We start from the raw sequence: 19,777 nt of genomic DNA, 5'->3' as shown, positions 1-19,777 counted from the left end.
AGTGCTGGGGTTACAGGCATGAGCCACTGCGCCCGGCCTCCATCTTATTTCATTTTTATTGGCTTTCTAGCTGTGCCTCTGTGGTTTTTAGTGGTTGCTATAGAGATTACCACATAAACTTTATTGTATTCATTATATTATATTATATTCATCTGCGCATGACACATGGCATATCTTCCTCATATCATAGCATATCTTCCTCATCATCTATTTAGTGGATTACTTCAGGTGACATTGAGGAATGTTATAATATATTTATATTAGCCCCCCAACTCTCTTTAATGCTGTCAATTACATTACACACACACACACACACACACACACACACACACACACACACACACACACACACGTTTTACAGCTCCCCAAAATATTATACTATCTTCTAATTGACCTACATATATGTCAATTCCAGTTCTCTTCTTTCCTTGACTTCCTCCAGCTGGAAGAATTTCCTTTAGCATTTCTAGTCATATGGGTCTCCTGTGAAAAATTATGTCCTTATTCCCCTTAAAGTGTCTTATTTTCACCTTTATCTTTGGAGGATAGCTTTGCTAAATATAGAATTGCTGGTGACAGTTGTTCTTTCAGCACTTTGCGTTGTTCCAATAACTGCTGGCCTCCATTGTTTTTGTTGGGAAATTGGCCATTAATTTCCATTGCACTGCAGTTCTTCGGTATATGAGCTATCATTGTTTTTTTTTTTTTACCCCTGGCTGCTTTCAAGTTTTCTCTTTCTTTAGCTTTCATCAGCTTGACTTTTATGTGCCTAGAAGTGTTTTTTCTCTGTGTTTATCCTGCTTGAGATTTGTTGAGATTCTTAGCTCTTAAAGTTTTTCACCAAAAGGTATTCAAATACTTCAAAAGGTATTCAAATACCTTTTCCTCCCTTTATTCTCTTGCTACTCTCCTTCTGTGACTCCAGTTACATGTATTCCAGACCACTTGATATTATCTCATGTCTCCAAGCTCTGACCATTTTTCCCAAATCTTTTTCCTCTCTTTTTTCAAATTGAGTAATTGCTGTCAATCTGTCTTCAGAGTCAGTTATTCTTTTTTTCTGCCATCTCCAACTGATTGTTGAGTGGATTTTTCACTTCCATTATTATATTTTTCAGCTTTAGGATTTCTATTTAGTATATACACATATGTCTCCATTTCTCTGTTGAGAACCACTTTCTTTTCATCAACAAGACCACCTATTCTTTTAAGTCTTTGTCTCCTAAATCCAGCATCCAACATCTATGCCCATTCAGAGTTAGTTGCTATTATTTGCCTTGCTTCAGCCTGAGTATGGGTCACATTTTCCTGTTCCTTTGCAGTTTAGAAACCAGCTATTATAGTAATTCTGGGTTTTGTTATGCTCTTCTGATGACTGTTGGTGTTTACTCTGGTGGGAACTTAATCTGCCTGGATTCCAACTGCAAACCCCACTTCCCCTGCAGTGTGCAGCCTCAGCCATCTCTGCTTACTCCCCCGGCTTCCTGCTGCCTTTTTCAGGGTGGCCCTGAGGTCCCCTGCACCTCTGTCCTTTGGCAGCCATCCAAGGATCTGGGAAGCTGATTTTCAGACTCTGGTGCTCACCTCTCCGTGGTTCCCTTGTTTCAGTGGACTGTCCCCCAAACTTCCAGCTGCTCTGCCAGCCCTGGACTCTGGCTTCACACTAGCGAGGCTTTCCCTTCTGCTGCTGAAGCTGCATAGAGGTTGGACAGTCCAGGCACCCTTTCCACAGCAGCACACTCACATGCCTACCCAGGCCAGGGTAGCTCTGTCTTTCAAGGGCAGTTTCTCTCTTGTCCCTGCCTGATTTTTGCACCAGGCCCTCTAGCAGTGGAAGATTTGGACAGAGTTTGTGCTCGAATTTTGGGTCTTAGGCCTTCTGCAGTCCTCTCACTTCTAGAATATTCCCCTTAAGTTTCCAGCTGCTCAGCCGGGCTAGGTGGCTCAGCCTGTAATCCCACGCCTTTGGGAGGCTGAGGTGAGTGGATTGCCTGAGCCCATGGGTTCGAGACCTGCCTGGGCAACTTGGCGAGACCTCATCTCTACAATAAATCAAAAAAGTAGCCGGGCGTGGTAGCGTGCGCCTGTAGTTCCAGCTACTTGGAAGGCTGAAGCAGAAGGATCATAGGAGCCCAGCAGGTCGAGGCTGCAGTGGCCGGGAGCGTGCCACTACCCTCTAGCCTGGATGACAAAGTGAGGCTCCAACCTAAAAAAAAAAAAAAAAAAAATTTCCAGCTGCTCTTATAGCCTTGAATTCTGCTCTCTGCCACCTGCTAGAGCTGTGGGTGTTGGGAGTGCTGTCACCATGCTTACTTCTTCTAGCTGTTGTTTTTCAAAAGTGAGCTCCCCTTGGATTTTGTCTTTGTGAGGCACTTCCCAGGGGCTTTAAATAATTGTTTTTTTAGAAGATATCTTGGCTGAGCATGGTGGCTCATGGCCTATAATCATGGCACTTTGGGAGGCTAAGGAGGGAGGATTGCTTGATCCCAGGAGTTTGAGACTAGTCTGGGTAACACAGTGAGATCTCACCTCTACAAAAAAATTTTTAAAAAATAGCTGGGTGTGGTGGCACGTACCTGTCCTTCTAGCTACTTGGAAGGCTGAGGTGGAAGGATTGCTCTGAGTCCAGAAGGTCGAGGATGCAGTGAGCCATGATTATGCCACTGCACTCCTACCTGGGCAAGAGAGTGAGACCCTGACCCAAAAACATAAAAAATAAATAAATAAATAAATAAATAAATAAATAAATAAATAAAATTAAAGCTATTTTGTCCAGATCTTATTGTTGAGATCTGCAGGAAGGTCTCTTCACCCACTGTTATGAGAAGTTTCTTCCACTGTGCTCTTTTAAAACATACAGCAGAGCTTGTCACTCTTGTGCTCATGGCCCTTCAAGGGTTCCCCACTGCACTGAAGATCAAGTACAAAATCTCTGGGAAGACCTCAGACATGCCACAAAAAGCAATGCAGGAATTCTTTTAAGGTTAAAAGATTCCTAGAGCCCCTAAGGCTGGAAACTGATTTCTATTTGTAATATTGCCCAAATATTGCCAGGATGGGACCTCTTCCTTCTCCACCTTCTCCACCGCCTTCCTGTGGCCTGGCACACACTGGAGCCAGGAGTCAGAGGGGGCATTTGGGAATGCAGCCGTGGAGAAGTGGGAGACAGAAACTCTTTGGGTAGAGTGATGCGGGGACGGGCTCCGCAAGGGCCCCGCCTAAGGTCAGCCTGCCTAGTGGGTGTGCTGCTGGTGGGACCCACAGCCCGCTTCCTCTGCCCAGACCTTCCAGGGCCTGAGAGGGGGAGAGGGTGGAGCCCAAAGAGTAGAGGAACTAAGGGGTTAAAGACATCACGGGAAACAGTCCAGAAGGGAGAGGGCTTGGGAGAGCGGGGCTGGCACAGAGAGCACCCAAGGGTCTGGACCAAGGACCGAGGCCAGGGACAGGTAAATGCAGCTCCTCTTACGGTGACGGGCTATGAGTCTCAACTCTGATGTAAAGACTGTGTTCACTTCCTCCTGGATCCTGTTTTTTAGGGAGGTTGGCGGGGGGCAGTTGGTGAACTGCAAGGAAGAACAGTTCAGTGCAGACTGTCCCCTTCCCATTCTTCTATTTTTGCTCTCAAGTAAACTTTTTTCCCCCCTGAGTCAGGGTCTCACTCTGTCACCCAGGCTGGAGTGCAGTGGCATGCTCAAGGCTCATCACAGCCTCCACCTCCTGGGCTCAGGCAATCCTTCCAACTTCAGCCTCCCAAGTAGCTAGGACAACAGGCATACACCACCACGCCTGGCTAACTTTTTTATTTTGTATTTTTATAGAGACAAGGTCTCACTATGTTGCCAGGCTGGTCTCCAACTCCTGGGATCAAGCAATCCTCCCACCTTGGCCTCCCAAGTGCTGGGGTTACAGGTGTGTACCACGGCACCCAGCCTACTCTCAAGTAAACTTTGACAAACAAAAAACTACAGATAAACTAATGTTTATAGCCTTCCTACAGCCATAAAACCAAAACAAGTTTACAAATGAAAACCACACCAACCGACTAAGCCAGCTGCATCCCTATTAGCGATATTAATTGAACGTGAGGGATGGTGTTTTGCTGAAACGAAATCACCCTGTCATGCGACCCTGTTCCCGCCTCTAAGGACTCCCTCCCCGCCATCCCCCTCTCCCCCACCAAGTTCTCTCCTCCAAACTGCTGGGCCCGGTTGTTTGCACGGCAGGCCCTGACATCATCTGGATTTCACTCAGCAGGAATGCCTCATCGTGTGTCACGTTGTCTGCTTTGTGCCTGTCCCAGGCAGTGGGAGCCGCGGGCCAGGCCCGGCGCTAAGCTAGGTGCTTGTCATGTCTTTGACCCCTCCACTGACCCCTGCTGGCTGCCTCCAGGGCAGAATGGATATAGCCCCAAACAATACAGGGAATGAAGTGCTGAATGCCTGGAAAGCTGGCTTTGTGGAGCAAGAAAAGGATTTGTGGGTTCTGACCAGACAGGGCCTGGGGGACTTTGAATGTACAGATATTAAAAAAAAAAGGCCATAGAGGAGAATGCAGGCTGGTGACACTGTGGGAGTATTTTCTTACTCCCAGAAAGGAAAGGAGAGTTGGAACAGCCACAGCGGAAGCTATTTGGAAGGGGAGAAGCTTTGACCCCAAAGTCAAAAGATGGGTGAAACTGGTAGAGCCTTCCTCCCTGTCCCTGTGCCCTCTGGGTTCTAAATGGGGAACAGGGATCTGACTGCCCGGGGCCTGCAGTCAGATGAAAACAACCCTGGGCCCCGGAGCGGGCGTGGTCTGTAGACACATTTGAGAAACCTGGCGACTGCCAGCCTGTCCTGTGTCATCGTCCATCTCCGCTCAAGCCTTGGGTCCCTCACAGGCGCCATGCCCCTTTCCACCCTGAGGCTTTGCACACGCTGTTCCCTCAGCCTGGAACAAGCTCTGTCTGGCTTCAAGTCTCGGTGTGAATTTCACTTCCTGGAGGAGGCTTGCCTGAGATCCTGGGACAAGAGACCCTCATGTTGCACCTGGTCGCCGGAGGTTTTTCTTCCTAGCGCTGTCCTGTGATTTGTTCGGCCAGTGGCAGACCAATAGGGGGCGCCCAGGCAATGCAGCATGGATGAATGAATGAAGGGAACTGTGGCAGCAGTTCTGATGTAACGCAGAGAAATGACCCAAAGGTTCCAGTTTCAAGTCCCAGCTCTGTCACTTGTTAGCTGTGTGAACCTGGCTAAGACGCTAACTTCTCTGGGCCTCAACGGCTTCATCTGTAAAATGGGCACCCAATGTACCAATATTAAACCATGCAATTTTCCTGAACCCTAGCTGTGCCCTAATGTGGGAGAAAAACAGATCCTCTTCTTTACATCATTTACATCCTTTTTTGTACAAAGCCTCTGGAATTCATTGTGTGTTTGACACTCACGGCACATCTCAGTTTGGACCAGTCGCTTCTCAGTCACTTCATAGCCACCTGTGGCTGGCGCCAGCTGGATTTAAACAGCACAGATAGAGGCTTGATTATATTCAGGGTCAAACTTATGCCAAGAATACTTTATGGGCACTGCATTTTTTCATCCAGAGGCACCACACGTCTGGTTGCCTCTCTGCGTGACATCAGCAGCCACGGATGATCATTGCCTTGGATGCACGGACTCCTTAGGAGTGGCGAGGTGGGGACAGCTTGATTCTTTGGTCCCTCTGAGTCTTTCCACTTGGACCATTTCTATGCGAGAAACTTCCACTCACCCACAATTCGGTGGACTTGTGTACAACGCATACAGCAAAGGCCTGGAAGTATCTGAGTAACCGTTCACGTCCGTCTCCGAGGGTCAGAGTCGTGTTCAGGAAAGGTCTGCAGTGTGGAGGGGGCTGGGGAACGAGGTGGCTGCTGGGAGCCTGGACCATGCCGAGTCCATGGACCGCCAACCATGCCCCTCCCGAACTTCAGGAATCTCCTGGCAGAGACTCGAGGTGCCGAGAGCCACCTCGCGGTGTCCCTCCTGCCCAGCCTGAACCTGGGACAGCCCCTCCAGCCAGGCTCCATCCCAGGCCGTCTCTCCCCAGGCCTGGGCGGGGCACCCGCCGCTTCCCTTCGCGGAGACACAGTGCCCGTCCGCCCCTGCTGCTGCCGCCCACCCCTGGTCTCGCCTCACCCGGGGCTCCCCTTCTCCCCCCGTTTCTCGGGGCCTTGCCCCTTTGCTCGCCTCGTCTGGCCTCCCTGCCCTGGCTCCTTCCCACGAGTATGCGCAGAACACCTTCCCTCTGTCCCGCAGCACCCCAACCTCCACACCCTCTTCAGCAGCACTTTCAGGCTAACCTCACCCTCTCCACCTCCTCGTAGTGTGCTCCCACTGCCCCCTGCCCCCCTAGGGCCCAAGCCCTGAGCCTCCTGTGATGTCACCAAGGGCCTCAGGCGTGCCCATCCTCACCTCCCTCGCCCCTGCACCTTGGCACTGGAGACCCTTCCCATCGCCATGGTTTCCCTCCTGTCTTTCTTTCCACCGTCTTCCTGTGCTCTGCCTCCGTTCTGGCCCGCTTTCTGCTAACCCCGCTCAGACCTCCCCAAATCGCTCGCACCCTACTCCTGCCATAGGCTCCACCCCTCCACACACGCCTCACACCCAGACCCATCGCAGCCCTCTGGCCTCTGTACTTTCCAGTCTCCACGCATGCCAGGCAGCTTCCTGAGGGAGGCCTGTGTCTGTACCCTGCTTCTCACCCTGCTCCCTGGCATGCGCGTGCAGCCGGGAATGATTGTGGAATGAGTAAACATGCCAGGTTCCGGCAATACCTTGGCTCTTGCTCCTGCCCTGATGGGAACCCTGTCTCCTTCACCCCCTGGGTGACAGGCTAGGGCAAATCCTCCGAGAAGTCCACCTGTCGGACAGGCTAGGGCAAATCCTCCAAGAAGTCCTCCGCCTTCTGGTTCCCTTTCTCTCATACGTCTGTGAGTCACTCTACACGGCAGGCCTTGTGGGCTTCCAGGAGTTAGAGCACATGTCCCACAGCTACAGACACACACGTCCCCTCCGCCGAGCCGCACCCTCCCCACGACGCAGGGCTGTGGGTGCTGAGGGCCCTCCCAGCTCTGTCCCCGCTTCCTCGCCAGGGACCAACGGATGGTGAAGAGCTGCCCATGACTTGCAGGATGTTCAGATGGGTAGGACAGAGGGAGCATCAACAGGGCTTGGGGCTCAGGAGAAAGAGCCCCTGGATGGCCTTGGGTTTCATGTGATCTTGGGCATGGGGGACTCCTGTGGGTTCCTGGGCCAGGTAGTGATGGAAATACCTTGCCCATATCTTCCGAGGGTGTCCTCGCGACCAAAAGCAGTCATGTGGGGCAGGGCGGGGGTGGGACTGGAAAAACATTGTGCATGCTTGAGGGGTCACTGCGTCACCAGGAGAGAAAGAGGGCATCACTGCGCAGATGTCCAAAGGCAGGCCGGGCAGCAGGGCCTCGGCTCCTGCCCTGGTCCCAGTGCAGGGGGCTCCCAGCACCCTGGGCGTCAACGGATAATTGAGTGATGACGAGATGATCCTGCAAGTACGTGCCCAGTTCCAGTCTTTTTTGTTTTTTTTTTTTGAGTTGGAGTCTCACTCTGTCGCCCAGACTGGAGTGCAGTGGCCGCTCCCGGCCAACCGCAGCCTCGACCTGCTGGGCTCTGGCGATCCTTCCGCCTCAGCCTTCCGAGTAGCTGGAATTACAGGCATGCGCTACCACGCCCGGCTGATTTTTGATTTATTGTAGAGATGAGGTCTCGCCAAGTTGCCCAGGCGGGTCTCGAACCCGCAGGCTCAGGCAACAGTTCCAGTCTTAATCGACGCTGGGATGGTTCTGCCTCTTAAGGTCAGGAATGACTCCCCATGGCGACTCTGGGCACACGAAGCCTCCTGAAGCTCCCAGAGGACCAAGAAACGGACACAGGCATGTATCACAGACCCCTGGATCTCTGCTGTGCCTTGCTCCCGGCCCCGCCCCCGGCCCCGACACACGCCCCCTCACGAGCACCCTCCGTGTGCCACTGATGGTGAAGCTTAGGCAGGGCTGGGGGCAGAGAGGTCAAGGCCACTGGCAGGGTTTTGGGAGTCAAGGGCCTGGCCTTGAGGTCATGAAAATCACGTGTCACCTGCACATAAAGCAGCCTGGGAGTCTCCTCACATGATCATCAATGTCCCTGAGCCCCAACTGAAAGAGCAAGAAATCTGTGGAAACATAATGATGCTGATTTCTTTGAGGAATAAGGTGCTTCCTCTTAAGTACATTCAAAAAAAGTTTAAGTAAATTTTTGAGAGAATAGGTGTATCCCTTAAAGCATCCACACTTATTTTAACCTTTATGAACCATATATTTCCTTAAACTATTTTATGCATTTTCCTATCAAACTAAAATGTCTCCTTTTTCTGTTGACTGGGGTCTATCCTTAGGAACGGTAAAAGCCACATTCAAGTTGAATTGCTATTTCTAATTTTTGAATTGGGGTCTCACTCTGTTGCCCATGCTGGAGGGCAGTGGCATGATCATGGCTCACCACAGCCTCGACCTGCTGAGCAGTTGGCACTACAGGCACATACCACCACGCCCCACTAATTTATTGAATTTTTTTGTAGAGACAAGTTCTCCCTGTGTTGCCCAGGCTAGTCTTAAACTGAGTTCAAGTGATCATCCTGCCTTGACCTCCCAAAGTGCTGGGATTATAGATGTGAGCCACTGTGCCCCTGGCTCAAGCTGAAGTTTTAAAGCTAGCTGTTTTATTAATTTGTATTACATATTTTACAAGGCCTTGTGCCAAGGTGTTTGAGTAGAGGCAGGTATAGCTGTTCTGCTACATACAAGTCCTGGTCAGAAGCAGGCTGCCATTAAGTGGTTTAGCTTCAAATTCTTCACAGACAGCCAAGGGACAGGTGACGTTCTCTCTTGTCCTGCCACGCTGTGGACTCCAAGACCACTGTCTGTATTTCTCCATGCTTCTCCTTTGTGGCCTGTGGTCTAATAGGGACTGGGCGCTCCTTAGAACTGTGTATCACGTGACAGTTGAGAGGCCCCAACTCCCCCACTTCCCCCACCTGCAGTTCTGTGCCATGTCTATTTCACCAACTGGCTGTCTTGTTCATTTTCATCTAGACTCATGATGGGTCTTTCTGGATGGCTGACACTGCCAGCGTCTAAAAGTGTGGGCTTATTTTATAGACATGCATTTTTTATTCATTTAAAATCCACATGGCTGAGCTGTCTACCTACCAAACTGTAATTAGATGTGCTAAGAGAGAAAAAGAAAGCTACCTATTTCAAGCAGAATCAAGAGCTCTGGACACAACTCAGCCTTCGAGGAGGCTATCAGAAACTGTGTTGGAGAACGTTCCCAGGTGAGGGGGGGACCTGGAGAGGCTCATCTGCCAGGGTTAGAAACAATTAAGCTAGTTGGCTTATGGGCCACGTCTCAGCCCTGTGTCCACGCACCCACCACCCCGACACCTGGAAAACACTTCCCATTGGTTGAGTGCTTAGGTTTCCAGAAGAGCAGTCTCAGCCTCCTCCGTACCCTCAGTGTGTACAGAATGGACACTGGTGTTTCCACGATTCCACCAGAGCCCAGAACGTACCACACAAGAAATCTCTGTGGAGTGATTAACTCCTCCCAGCATGCACAGTGCTTCGCAGAGATCAAGTGCTTTCACTCAAGTCTCTATCGCGCTAACACTCTCTCAGCCCTGGAGGTGGAGTCTCAGCCCCATTCACAGATCAGGAGCCAGATTCGAGCAGGGAAGTGGCTGTGCTTAAGTGTCAGGGCAGGAAACCAGGTGTTCTTTCTGTTACTCCAAGGTGGCCTCCCACGAGACAACAGGGGCCAACAGTGATGGGCCCCTGCAATGTTGCAGGTCCTCACAAACCTAACTACGAAGGGCAGAATTCTTTCCAACTTTTCAGATTAAGAAATCGTGATTCTTAAAAGTTCAATGACTTGAACAAGGTCACAGCTTCAAAATGCAGAGTGGCAGAGAGCTGAACAGTTGCCATGGGGAGCGTTGAACCCACCTTCTAGTGAACACCTGCTGGCCGCACCCAACCACACAGTGACAAACCAGCTTTCCTCAATATGTACACTGAAAACATGAGGGACACAAGGATGCTCCTCTTTTTCAAACACGGGTTTTTTTTCCCCCTGTCCTCCAAACGAAAAGCAAAGACTATTATACGGACTTAAGCAAGTTTCACTGGAATCCAGCCTCAATCTGGCTGCTACTTGTAATTCAGATCTCATTGAGTTATTACCCTCTGGCTTAGAAGCCTGGAAGGAGTGTCTCCCAGTCGCCCATCAGATTCACCCAAATCACTTCATTTGGTACCATAGGCCCTTCCCGTCGGCCTGCAGTTCCATTTCCCCTATTACTTCCTTCACTCCCATTCAGACCCCATGCACAGAAGATCCAACTGTTTTCTTTTTTTTTTTTTCAGTTGGAGTCTCACTCTGTCGCCCAGACTGGAGTGCAGTGGCCGCTCCTGGCCACCGCAGCCTCGACCTGCTGGGCTCCGGTGATCCTTCCGCCTCAGCCTTCCAAGTAGCTGGAACTACAGGCGCGCGCTACCACGCCCGCCTAATTCCAACTGTTTTCTAAACACACACCACAGCCCTGCCTGGCCTCTGGGCCTGTACCCACACTGCTCTAGCCATCCGCAATGTGAAATCTTACATATTTCTAAATCTGCATTACCTCCGTGCATCTTTCTTGACTCCTGAGTTAATTAACAGCTCTCTCTGCATTCCATAGCATGGTTATCCATTTCTCTATCACAGAATTCATCACACTGAATTATCAGCTACTAAAATACCTGTGCCCCCCACCAGAGAATGTGGCAGAGGTCAAGACTTATTAACGTCTGCATTAACCTTGCTTGGCCCAATGCCTTGTGTATGTGTATGTGTGTGTGCGTGCACACACACACACACACAGAACGTGAATGATCAATAAATACTGAATGGCTGGCTGACTGTGTAAGAACAAATTTTTCACAGTTAAACACGGCTTCAATATGAAATTCAAAACAATGAAGACAGGACTCAAACATAGCAGGGAAATAGCATACACTTTTAACTCTCAAAATAAATACTAATCAATTTTATTTTATAAATACAGATGCTGAGTTTTCTTCCAATTACCAACAGATCAGTTTCACATGCCATTTATTATTGGTGGTGGTTTTAAAAAGTATTCAAATAACTGGTTAGGTCAGGATAAATGGGCACCATTAGAACTGCTAAAAAAATTATAGCTGGATACAATCTTCCAAAACTAATATTCTGAGGGGACAAAAAAATTCTGGAATTTCCAAAGTGGTCAAAGGGAAGTGGAGAGAAAAAAACACAATCAAATATTCATTTGATAGCATTTGCCGGCTGTTAAAAGTATCTCAGCTATATAAAAACTGAAAGGGCTCTTAGCAGTTCAGAAATGGATAGTATTAAGTTTCCAATTCAACTTATATCTTCCAAGCAAATGTTATTTTCTTAGTGATTTACAAAATGAATTAAAGAGATTAGTAGGAGATAATAACTCATCATGTATTTGGCCTGGGCCACTTTAAATAGAGGCCAAACTGACTCTGCACCTTTGGAAAATGTTCAACAGAACTATTCCAGGAGACATGTCATCCTGCAGGCGCTACCCAGGTCATGGCGGAAACTGCAGACATCAAGCAAACCCACACAAAAACCCCAAACCCAAACTAAACAGACCTAGCCCTAAGCGGTGCTTGGAGGTACACGCCATTGGACAGCGTGGCTCGGAGCAAATGTGTAGGACTGTGGACGGTTCTGTGCAATTGGATCGCAATCATGGGCAGGGTTCCAGGCTGAAGGAGTGGAAAGCCACGAATCCCAGAGCCAGGGAGCCTACACGGGGGAGACCGATGTATGGAAGCCCACAGTGCCAGGCTCCACCCATGTAGGCCTGCGATGAGCCCTGTATTCATGCGTGGTCCTACTCTGCTTGGTGGTGCTAGTGCCAGGCTGGAGGGTCTGCCACTGAACACACCTAGTTAAGTTTGGCATGATGTTTATAGTTTGCCCGTCTCTGGGGAATTCATAAATCCTATGTGACTCACTTTCCATTCTTCAATATTAGCACTGACCTTCAAAACCTTTCCTTTTTGGAGTAGTTCACTGGAGGACCCTGCAACATGGTTTAAATGCAAGATGGCATCTATGTCCACCCTTTTGACTCTAAAATGAATGACAGCACAATGCAAAGAAGGTTTGAAACAGCCCCATCTCTTCATGTGGAACAAGATAGGTTTCTTCAGATCAAATTAAAGCTTTCAGTTGCTTGAGCATTGGGCTTTTCTGCTCTGCAGTAGTTCTGTGAGTTTCTACACAGAAGATAACAATGTCGCTATTGAAACTGGACCCAGGAATGCTTGGACACAAGAGAAACAGGTTATGAGACCTATGAATTAAGTTATGAAGGACACACACAGCTCCTGAGTGTACACCTGGGATGTGCCTATGTTGCTATATACAATATGTAAACTTGAAGTCAACAGCATCTGCTTAGATACAACCACAGCTTTTGTTCAGGCTAGTCCTGTCCTGATGTAACAGATGGAGACGTAAGGTCAAGAGGAATTTCAAAGCTGGGGAAAAAAAAAAATCAGGTTGGGTGAAGTAAACTTAATTTTTATTCTTCTATATAATACATGGATATATGGATAAATTTTCCTTAAAGAGTTTGCAACCCTGAGGCAATGTCCTTGGGTACATGACATATAAAGCAACAGCAAAAGAAATCTGAATGCAGGAATGACAAATGGACTTCAAAAACATAATTTAATCTTTATGAAATGACACACATGCCAATAGTACTCTATGCCTCATCTAGTCTCTTGATCTATCTCAACTGCTTTGCAGTTGGCATACTACACAGCCTGGCTCTCTACTAGATTCCATCGGGTACAGTGTCTTCTTTCTGACTGAAGTTTAATAAATTAACATGGGATTTACAGATGGGGATTTCTGTCTGATGAGTGCATCACCAGAAAGCATGCCCCGTTCTCAACCACAGCAACTGCCCACATAAAAATTCTGGCCCCCAAGGGGGATTGGGTGCCATCTGACTACAGTAGCCTTGGGATCCTTGAGGGTCCCCGGGGATGCACCAGAGGCAAGTTTTTCATCAGTTTGAGGGCCACATAAAGGGTATGGCAGGGGAGGTGGAAGGCCATGACTGACTGGAAGAGATGGAACATCATGGTCACCGGGTTAAAGAACTGGTGAATCTTAGTGCTCGGTGTTCAGGATGTATAGCCCATCCACTGGGAAGATGGGTTAGCAGTGGGTCTCCAGGCTAACTGGTGCCTGGGGTGGGGACAGATGGGCTCCTGTGCTTCTTCCTCGTCAATCTGCTGGATGGCCACGGACCCTTCAGTTGACGATGGACACCTATTTCCGAATATTTCATCTTCCCATAGTTTATAAACTATGGAGAGGGCAAACGCTTATGAGAAACTAAAGGTGAGTTCATTATATTACTTATATATTATCATCTTCCCTCTGAGGATAACATAGAAAGGTAAATAAAAAGCAGACAAGTCGCTAAAAGGTGACTTGAGCTATGAGCTCTTTCAACTAGAGGGTAACTTTTACCTTAAAATAATCATTAGGCCTGAAAAGCAAATCTTGAAAGCAAAATCTAACTTTGGCCCACTGATACACAATGATCCTGAGTCCCTCCTCTATTCTCAAGTCTGTTTTTCTGAGGAATATCCTCCATTAATATTCATCTTGTGTCATAATTATTACAAAGGGTTAAGTGCAGCTGTGTCCTCTCTGTAGGCAGTGGTCCTGCCTGGTCCTACTGTCTGTCTGTTCGCCTCACTTATCGGAACTCCTGCGAGGCCGGCGGAAGCTGGATACATTTTCGTTCAGTGCATATATCCTTCGGGAGAACTCTTCAAATTCCCCCAGAACTTGTTCATCACATTCCACTGCCACGGCGCTGTCCACGGGGATGCAGTTAAATGCTTCGAGCTGATCACCCGAGGTGAAACCCGTGGCTTCCAGCCCAATGATTTCCTCTGCTTGCTCCACAGTGCAGCAGAGCTCAGCCTCCGAGACCGGATGGAATGCACCGGGCAGTGGGACGCTGGCAGAGCCGGCATGCTCACCGGGCAGGAGGGTGCCATTCACAGTGGCAGGGTGTCCGGGGAGGACTTCTCCTTCTTGGCTAGGGTACGCACCCACATGGTCTCCATTTAAGCTGTCGCCCAGATTGACTCCTTTTTTCTTGCTTTCTTTGGAGAAGTCCAAGGAGGTGTCCAAGGAGCAGGACAGAGATGCTATCTTTCTGTCTGTCTCTCCCACGGGAGGGATGCTGGGCACAGGCTGGGCTAGTGCCAAGTTGTAACTGGGAGGCGGGGTTTTGTACTGGAGTCTCTCATTTTCTGAGCTAGCCCGTTTTCGATGTCCTTTGTCTGGTGAAGGGATCCCCCCGGAGAAGCCCATGTCGGCACCCCCAAAGACGGAGCTTTGTCTCTTTGGAACAGGGATTGCACTGGAGGTGTGATGTCTGTCACTAGAAGACAAGCAAAAATAAGAAGTTACTTTCTATGTCAGAACTCAGGTAAAGTCTTCTGGATCCAGAGACAGGAAACAGCATATTTGGGTCTGAGATATAAGAATAGATCATCAATCTTAGACTATTTATTGTAGTGTCTGAATGCAAAAAACAACATGAGGCATGCTGGGTCCAACTTTGGGAGCCTCCTTCGAGAAGGACACAGATACACGGCAACGTATTTAGAGAAGAGTGCCCAGGGTGGGATGGGGACAGGAACTGTGTCACATGGGGAAAAGGTGACATGACAGGGCAGATTGATCAGGAAAGAAAAACTTGCGACGCATGTAATCAATTTCATATTTCTACAGGGCTAGCAATATTCTCCTTCTCATCTTTAATATTCAGTTCTTATTGTAGCTCGGGAAAGCCGTCATTGGCATTGGGCAGAGCATGAAATGACTTGCCTGAGATAACTCAGTGAGGGGGTGACAAGGCTAGACTAAAACCTGTGATGTGACTTGATGATCAGCGCCTTTCTAACACCCAAATGCTAAGCACCTTGCACCAGAGACCTGGCAGGTAGAAGATCAAGCAGACATTTTTAAATTAAAAAACTGTTTTGAAGTGAAATATTAACTTGGGAAATGGCTTCTCCTTTATGAGGCTAGCCACACATGTCTTATAATACTTAGTCTTCGATGCCGATATTTTAAGTGTGAGTTACTTCTCAGGAAGGTATCTTTGGGCCAGAATAATCATCATTGTTCAGCTAGACAAAGCCTGTTGTTTCTGAAGTAATTTCATAGACATCATCTCACTTGGTCCTTACAAAAGCCCTGTTGAGAAAGCAGGCTATGTTATGACACTGAAGTCTGAGATAATACTAATCAGTTAATGGAAACAGAGTATCCAGATCCTGAAAATGATGGCTATGTCATACACTGTGCCAGCTAAGCCATCCAGAACACTGATCACAGTTCTAGGTATTACTATTATTGTTACTATTATTATTATTTGAGTTGGGGTCTCACTCTGTTGTGCAGGCTGAGTGCAGTGGCACAATCACAGCTCACCACAGCCTCGAGCTCCTGGGCTTAGGTGATTTTTCTGCTTCAGTCTCCTGAGTAGGTGGGACTATAGGTGTGTGCCACCATGTCTGGCAATATTATTTTTATTTTTTTTTTGAGTTGGAGTCTCACTCTGTCGCTCAGACTGGAGTGCAGTGGCATGCTCCCTGCCACCGCAGCCTTGACCTGCTGGGCTCCGGTGATCCTTCTGCCTCAACCTTCCAAGTAGCTGGAACTACAGGTGTGCGCTACCACACTTAGCTAATTTTTGATTTATTGTAGAGATGGGATCTTACCAAGTTGCCCGGGTAGGTCTTGAACCCATGGGCTAAGGCAATCCATTCGCCTCGGCCTCTCAAAGTGCTGGGATTACAGGCTGAACCACCGAGCCCGGCCTATTTTTCTTTTTTTGTATGCTACCCAGGTTGGTCTCAAACCATCCTCCTGCCCCAGCCTCTCAAGGTGCTGGGATTACAGGCATGAACCACCATGTCCAGCCTAGATATTATTAGTTGTAGATGAAATCAGTCAGTTTCAGTACAAACGTATGGACAGGCTGGCCCACAGGCAGAACGGTGCAAGCAGAAGATAATGTGACTTGTGTCCTTCAGGTGGAAATACACACAGAAGTGTCGTGACTTGCAAAAGGCAACCCCTAGGCAGGACCTGAAACTCCATACCCAATAAAAAGTCACTTCCTGGGCCAGGTCTTGGGGAAGGGAGATAGGTGCATGACAGCAGGCCCTGCCTCCAAGGAGCTACTCATCTTACAGGAGAAAGACATCCAAAATTATTCAAATAATACTATGCTTGCAAAGCACGGTTGTAATAAGTGCCTCGAAAAAGAAAAGACCAGGGTCCTTCTCCCCGTGTCCACAGCCTCCAGTTCCCTGTTCCCTTTCTCTCAGATTTTTTCTGACACTGAATTATATCTGTGATCTCAGATACCTGAGCAAGGGTTACTCTTCTTGGGAAAAGGCTGCTGCAAGATTTCTAATCCGTGAGCCCACTGGGCTCCTTTACTTGGCTACTGGCGCCAGGAGATTTCATAATAAGGGGTGGTCACGGGGGTACACATAGAACCCAGCAAGTAGACAGTAAATTACCATTTTCAGTTTTCCAGGAAAACAAAACAGAGCAAAATCTGCTGGCCTTCATCTAGGTTTTCAGCTAATATGTTGTCAAAACCCACAGTAACTGGGTGAGCTACACTTTCTGTTTTTCACCTCACCACTTGCTGACAGTGTCCCACTTCACACAATTCTGCAGGTTGGCAAGGTAATCAAGCCCACAAGGAACATCAGCACCACCCGCAGTCTGTTCTGTGAAGATGAGCCAAGCGTTCACTTGCCAGCGCAGCCCAGGAGCGGTGGAAGCGCTAGGTGAGCCAGCCTGGAACACTGAAGGTGACGTTGGGTGTGGCCTGAGACGGGTGTGACTCGAGCCAGGTGAACTACCACTCATGGCTGTGACCCTGTGCTGCCATCCCCTTGCCCCACCCAGGCATCCTACTCTGCTTCCTGCTGGGCTCCCTGTGGGCTGATAAAAGGCCATGAGGAAAGGGCTGGACACACCTAGCAGTGCTCCCCACACAGGAGGAAGTGAAGTTTTGTAGCCCCCATTGGTTTTGAGACTCTCTGAAAGTTCTCAACTTCGTACACCAGAAAAGTAATGAAGAATGACACCCCCTTACCCCCAACTGCATGGGGAGGGAGCAGTCACCTTCCTGAGCAACAGTAGCATTTTGGGCACTGTGGAAGGTGCCTGACATACAAAGAACCTTTGGAAGAGCCCTGTGAAGAAGGTGGGCAGGCAGGTGGGTCATGTGGCTTCTCTGAGTCTGGAGAATCACATCTGAACTAGGTTTGGTCTGACTCCAGAGCCCTTGCTGTCTGTTGCGTCCCACAAGGGAACATCATATCATATCTAACTAACATTTGCCAGTTTCCACGACACGGCACACTCCAAGCTACACAGGCCTTCTCATTTACCCACAACCATATTCCTGGATGGTTCTAAGGCTTCCAGAGGTGGAGACTCTGGTATTTTCTGATTCCCTAATTTTGTGACATTTTTCTCCAGCTTCCTCGGATTTTTATGAGAACTCAGGTAATGACAGTATCAGACACAAATTGGAAAACCCAAGGACCAGTACTGTTTTCGCTGAAGAATGGTAAGAATGTGAGTTATTCTGGATAGATGATAAAGTCTACATATCTAAGTTTTATTTTTTTAAAATCACTTTTGTGTTTTTTCTCAGTTTTTAGATCTTTTTCTCCATTTTAGCTATGTGAGATGAAATCTCCCTTTTTTTTTTTTTTTTTTTTAGTTGGAGTCTCATTCTGTCACCCAGGCTAGAGTGCAGTGGCATGCTCACAGCCACTGCAGCCTCGACCTACTGGGCTCAGGTGATCCTTTTGCCTCAGTCTTCCAAGTAGCTGGAACTATAGGAGTGCACCACCACGCCCGGTTAATTTTTTTATTTATTGTAGAGACGAGGTCTCGCCAAGTTGCCCAAGTTGGTCTCAAACCTGAGGGCTCAGGCAATCCTCTCACCTTGGCCTCCCAAAGTGCTGGGATGATAGGCGTGAGCTATCGTGCCCAGCCTGAGATGAAATCTTAAAATAATTTTTATCAAAATCTTTCTTATAATCTAAAAAGAGTTGAATGAGAAAGGCATTTTCTTGTTTCTGGGACATCGATGTGAGCACATATTAATAAGTGACAGCATAGCATGGAGACACAGGACTTCCAAGGGCATCTGCTTCTCAGGACGCAGTCTGGAGGGAACCCTGGTGTGAGGTTTCCCATGTGTCCTCGCCATCAGGCCAGCATGGCTGTGTCTGTGCTTGTACCTGCAGTGCTGCTTGACTCTTAACGTTTTGCTGCTGTTTGCTGTGTGCTTGTGCAGCAGATGTCCTGAGAATTGTGTGCAGAGTAAAAGTAAACAGGGCTTGAATGACCGGCTAGGAGATGTCCTGGGCATAATATGCTTTATTATATAAGCTTTGCAACATTAGTTTTGGCTGCTCAGGATTGATTTTTTTTTATCACTTCCGGGACCTCAGCTATATTCCAGACATTTAAGGTAGCTGAGCTACAAACAGCTCAAGCATTAAATGATTACATTAACAGCAAGGCAAACAGACATGTATTTTTAAATATTACAAGTTTATGCTCACAGGAAAACTAAAAAAATAGAAACTATATACAAAAATAAAAAGCACTCAAAGTCTATTGCACATCAAATAACTGCTATTAATTTTGTATATCTTCCTCTCAAACTTTGATTTTTATATACATGTGTTTAATTTTAAAAAACACTAGGCCGGGCGCAGTGGCTCAAGCCTGATATCCCAGCGCTTTGGGAGGCCAAGGTAAATGGATTGCCAGAGCCCAGGGGTTCGAGACCAGCCCAGGCAACTTGGTGAGACCTTGTTTCTACAATATATCAAAAAATTAGCCAGGCGTGGTAGCGCATGCCTGTAGTTCTGGCCACTTGGAAGGCTGAGATGGAAGGATCACCTGAGCCCAGCAGGTCGAGGCTGTGGTGGCCATGAGCATGCTACTGCACTCCAGTCTGGGTGACAGAGTGAGACTCTGACTCAAAAAAACCCCCCACAGACCTTATTAAACTGACAAGCTTCTGCAAAGCCAAAGAAACCATCAAGAGAGCAGGGAGACAGCCTACAGACTGGGAAAAAGTATTTGCCAACACCAGGTCTGACAAAAGCTTAACATCCTGGATCTACAAGGAACTAAAACGTGCTGAAAAGAAAAAAACAAACAACCCCATTATAAAATGGGCAAAAGATATGAACAGACACTTCACAAAAGAGGACATCCGAGCAGCCAACAGACACATGAAGAAATGTTCAACCTCACTAATCATCAGGGAGATGCAAATCAAAACCACACTGAGATACCACCTAACTCCAGTCAGAATGGCAATTATCAACAACAAAAAATAACAGCTGCTGGGGAGGGTGTGGCGAAAAGGGAACACTTCTACACTGTTGGTGGGAGTGTAAACTAGTGCAACCCCTGTGGAAAGCAGTGTGGCGATTCCTAAAAGCTCTAAATATCAACCTCCCATATGACCCCGCAATCCCCCTACTGGGAATATACCCTGAAGAACTCAAATCACTCTATAAAAA

At 48.0% G+C, this 19,777-nt stretch overlaps 1 protein-coding gene across 2 annotated transcripts in view; it reads right to left on the bottom strand.

The window, feature by feature from the left end:
• Positions 1-12,658: 12,658 nt before the first annotated feature.
• The window catches only part of UVRAG (UV radiation resistance associated), a 303,419-nt gene continuing 296,300 nt past the window's right edge, over positions 12,659-19,777 (bottom strand). For both annotated transcript variants that reach the window (XM_021712220.1, XM_008057822.1), the window contains one exon: positions 12,659-14,568. In XM_021712220.1, coding sequence (XP_021567895.1) covers positions 13,869-14,568 — 700 coding nt within the window. In that variant the 3' untranslated portion in view covers positions 12,659-13,868. The remainder of the gene's footprint in view (positions 14,569-19,777) is intronic.

The sequence above is a fragment of the Carlito syrichta genome, unplaced genomic scaffold, assembly GCF_000164805.1.
Source record: "Carlito syrichta isolate Samal-C Ts95f unplaced genomic scaffold, Tarsius_syrichta-2.0.1 Scaffold303134, whole genome shotgun sequence".
In the NCBI taxonomy this organism is placed as follows: Eukaryota; Metazoa; Chordata; class Mammalia; order Primates; family Tarsiidae; genus Carlito; species Carlito syrichta.
This window is presented reverse-complemented; position numbering and strand designations above follow the sequence as displayed.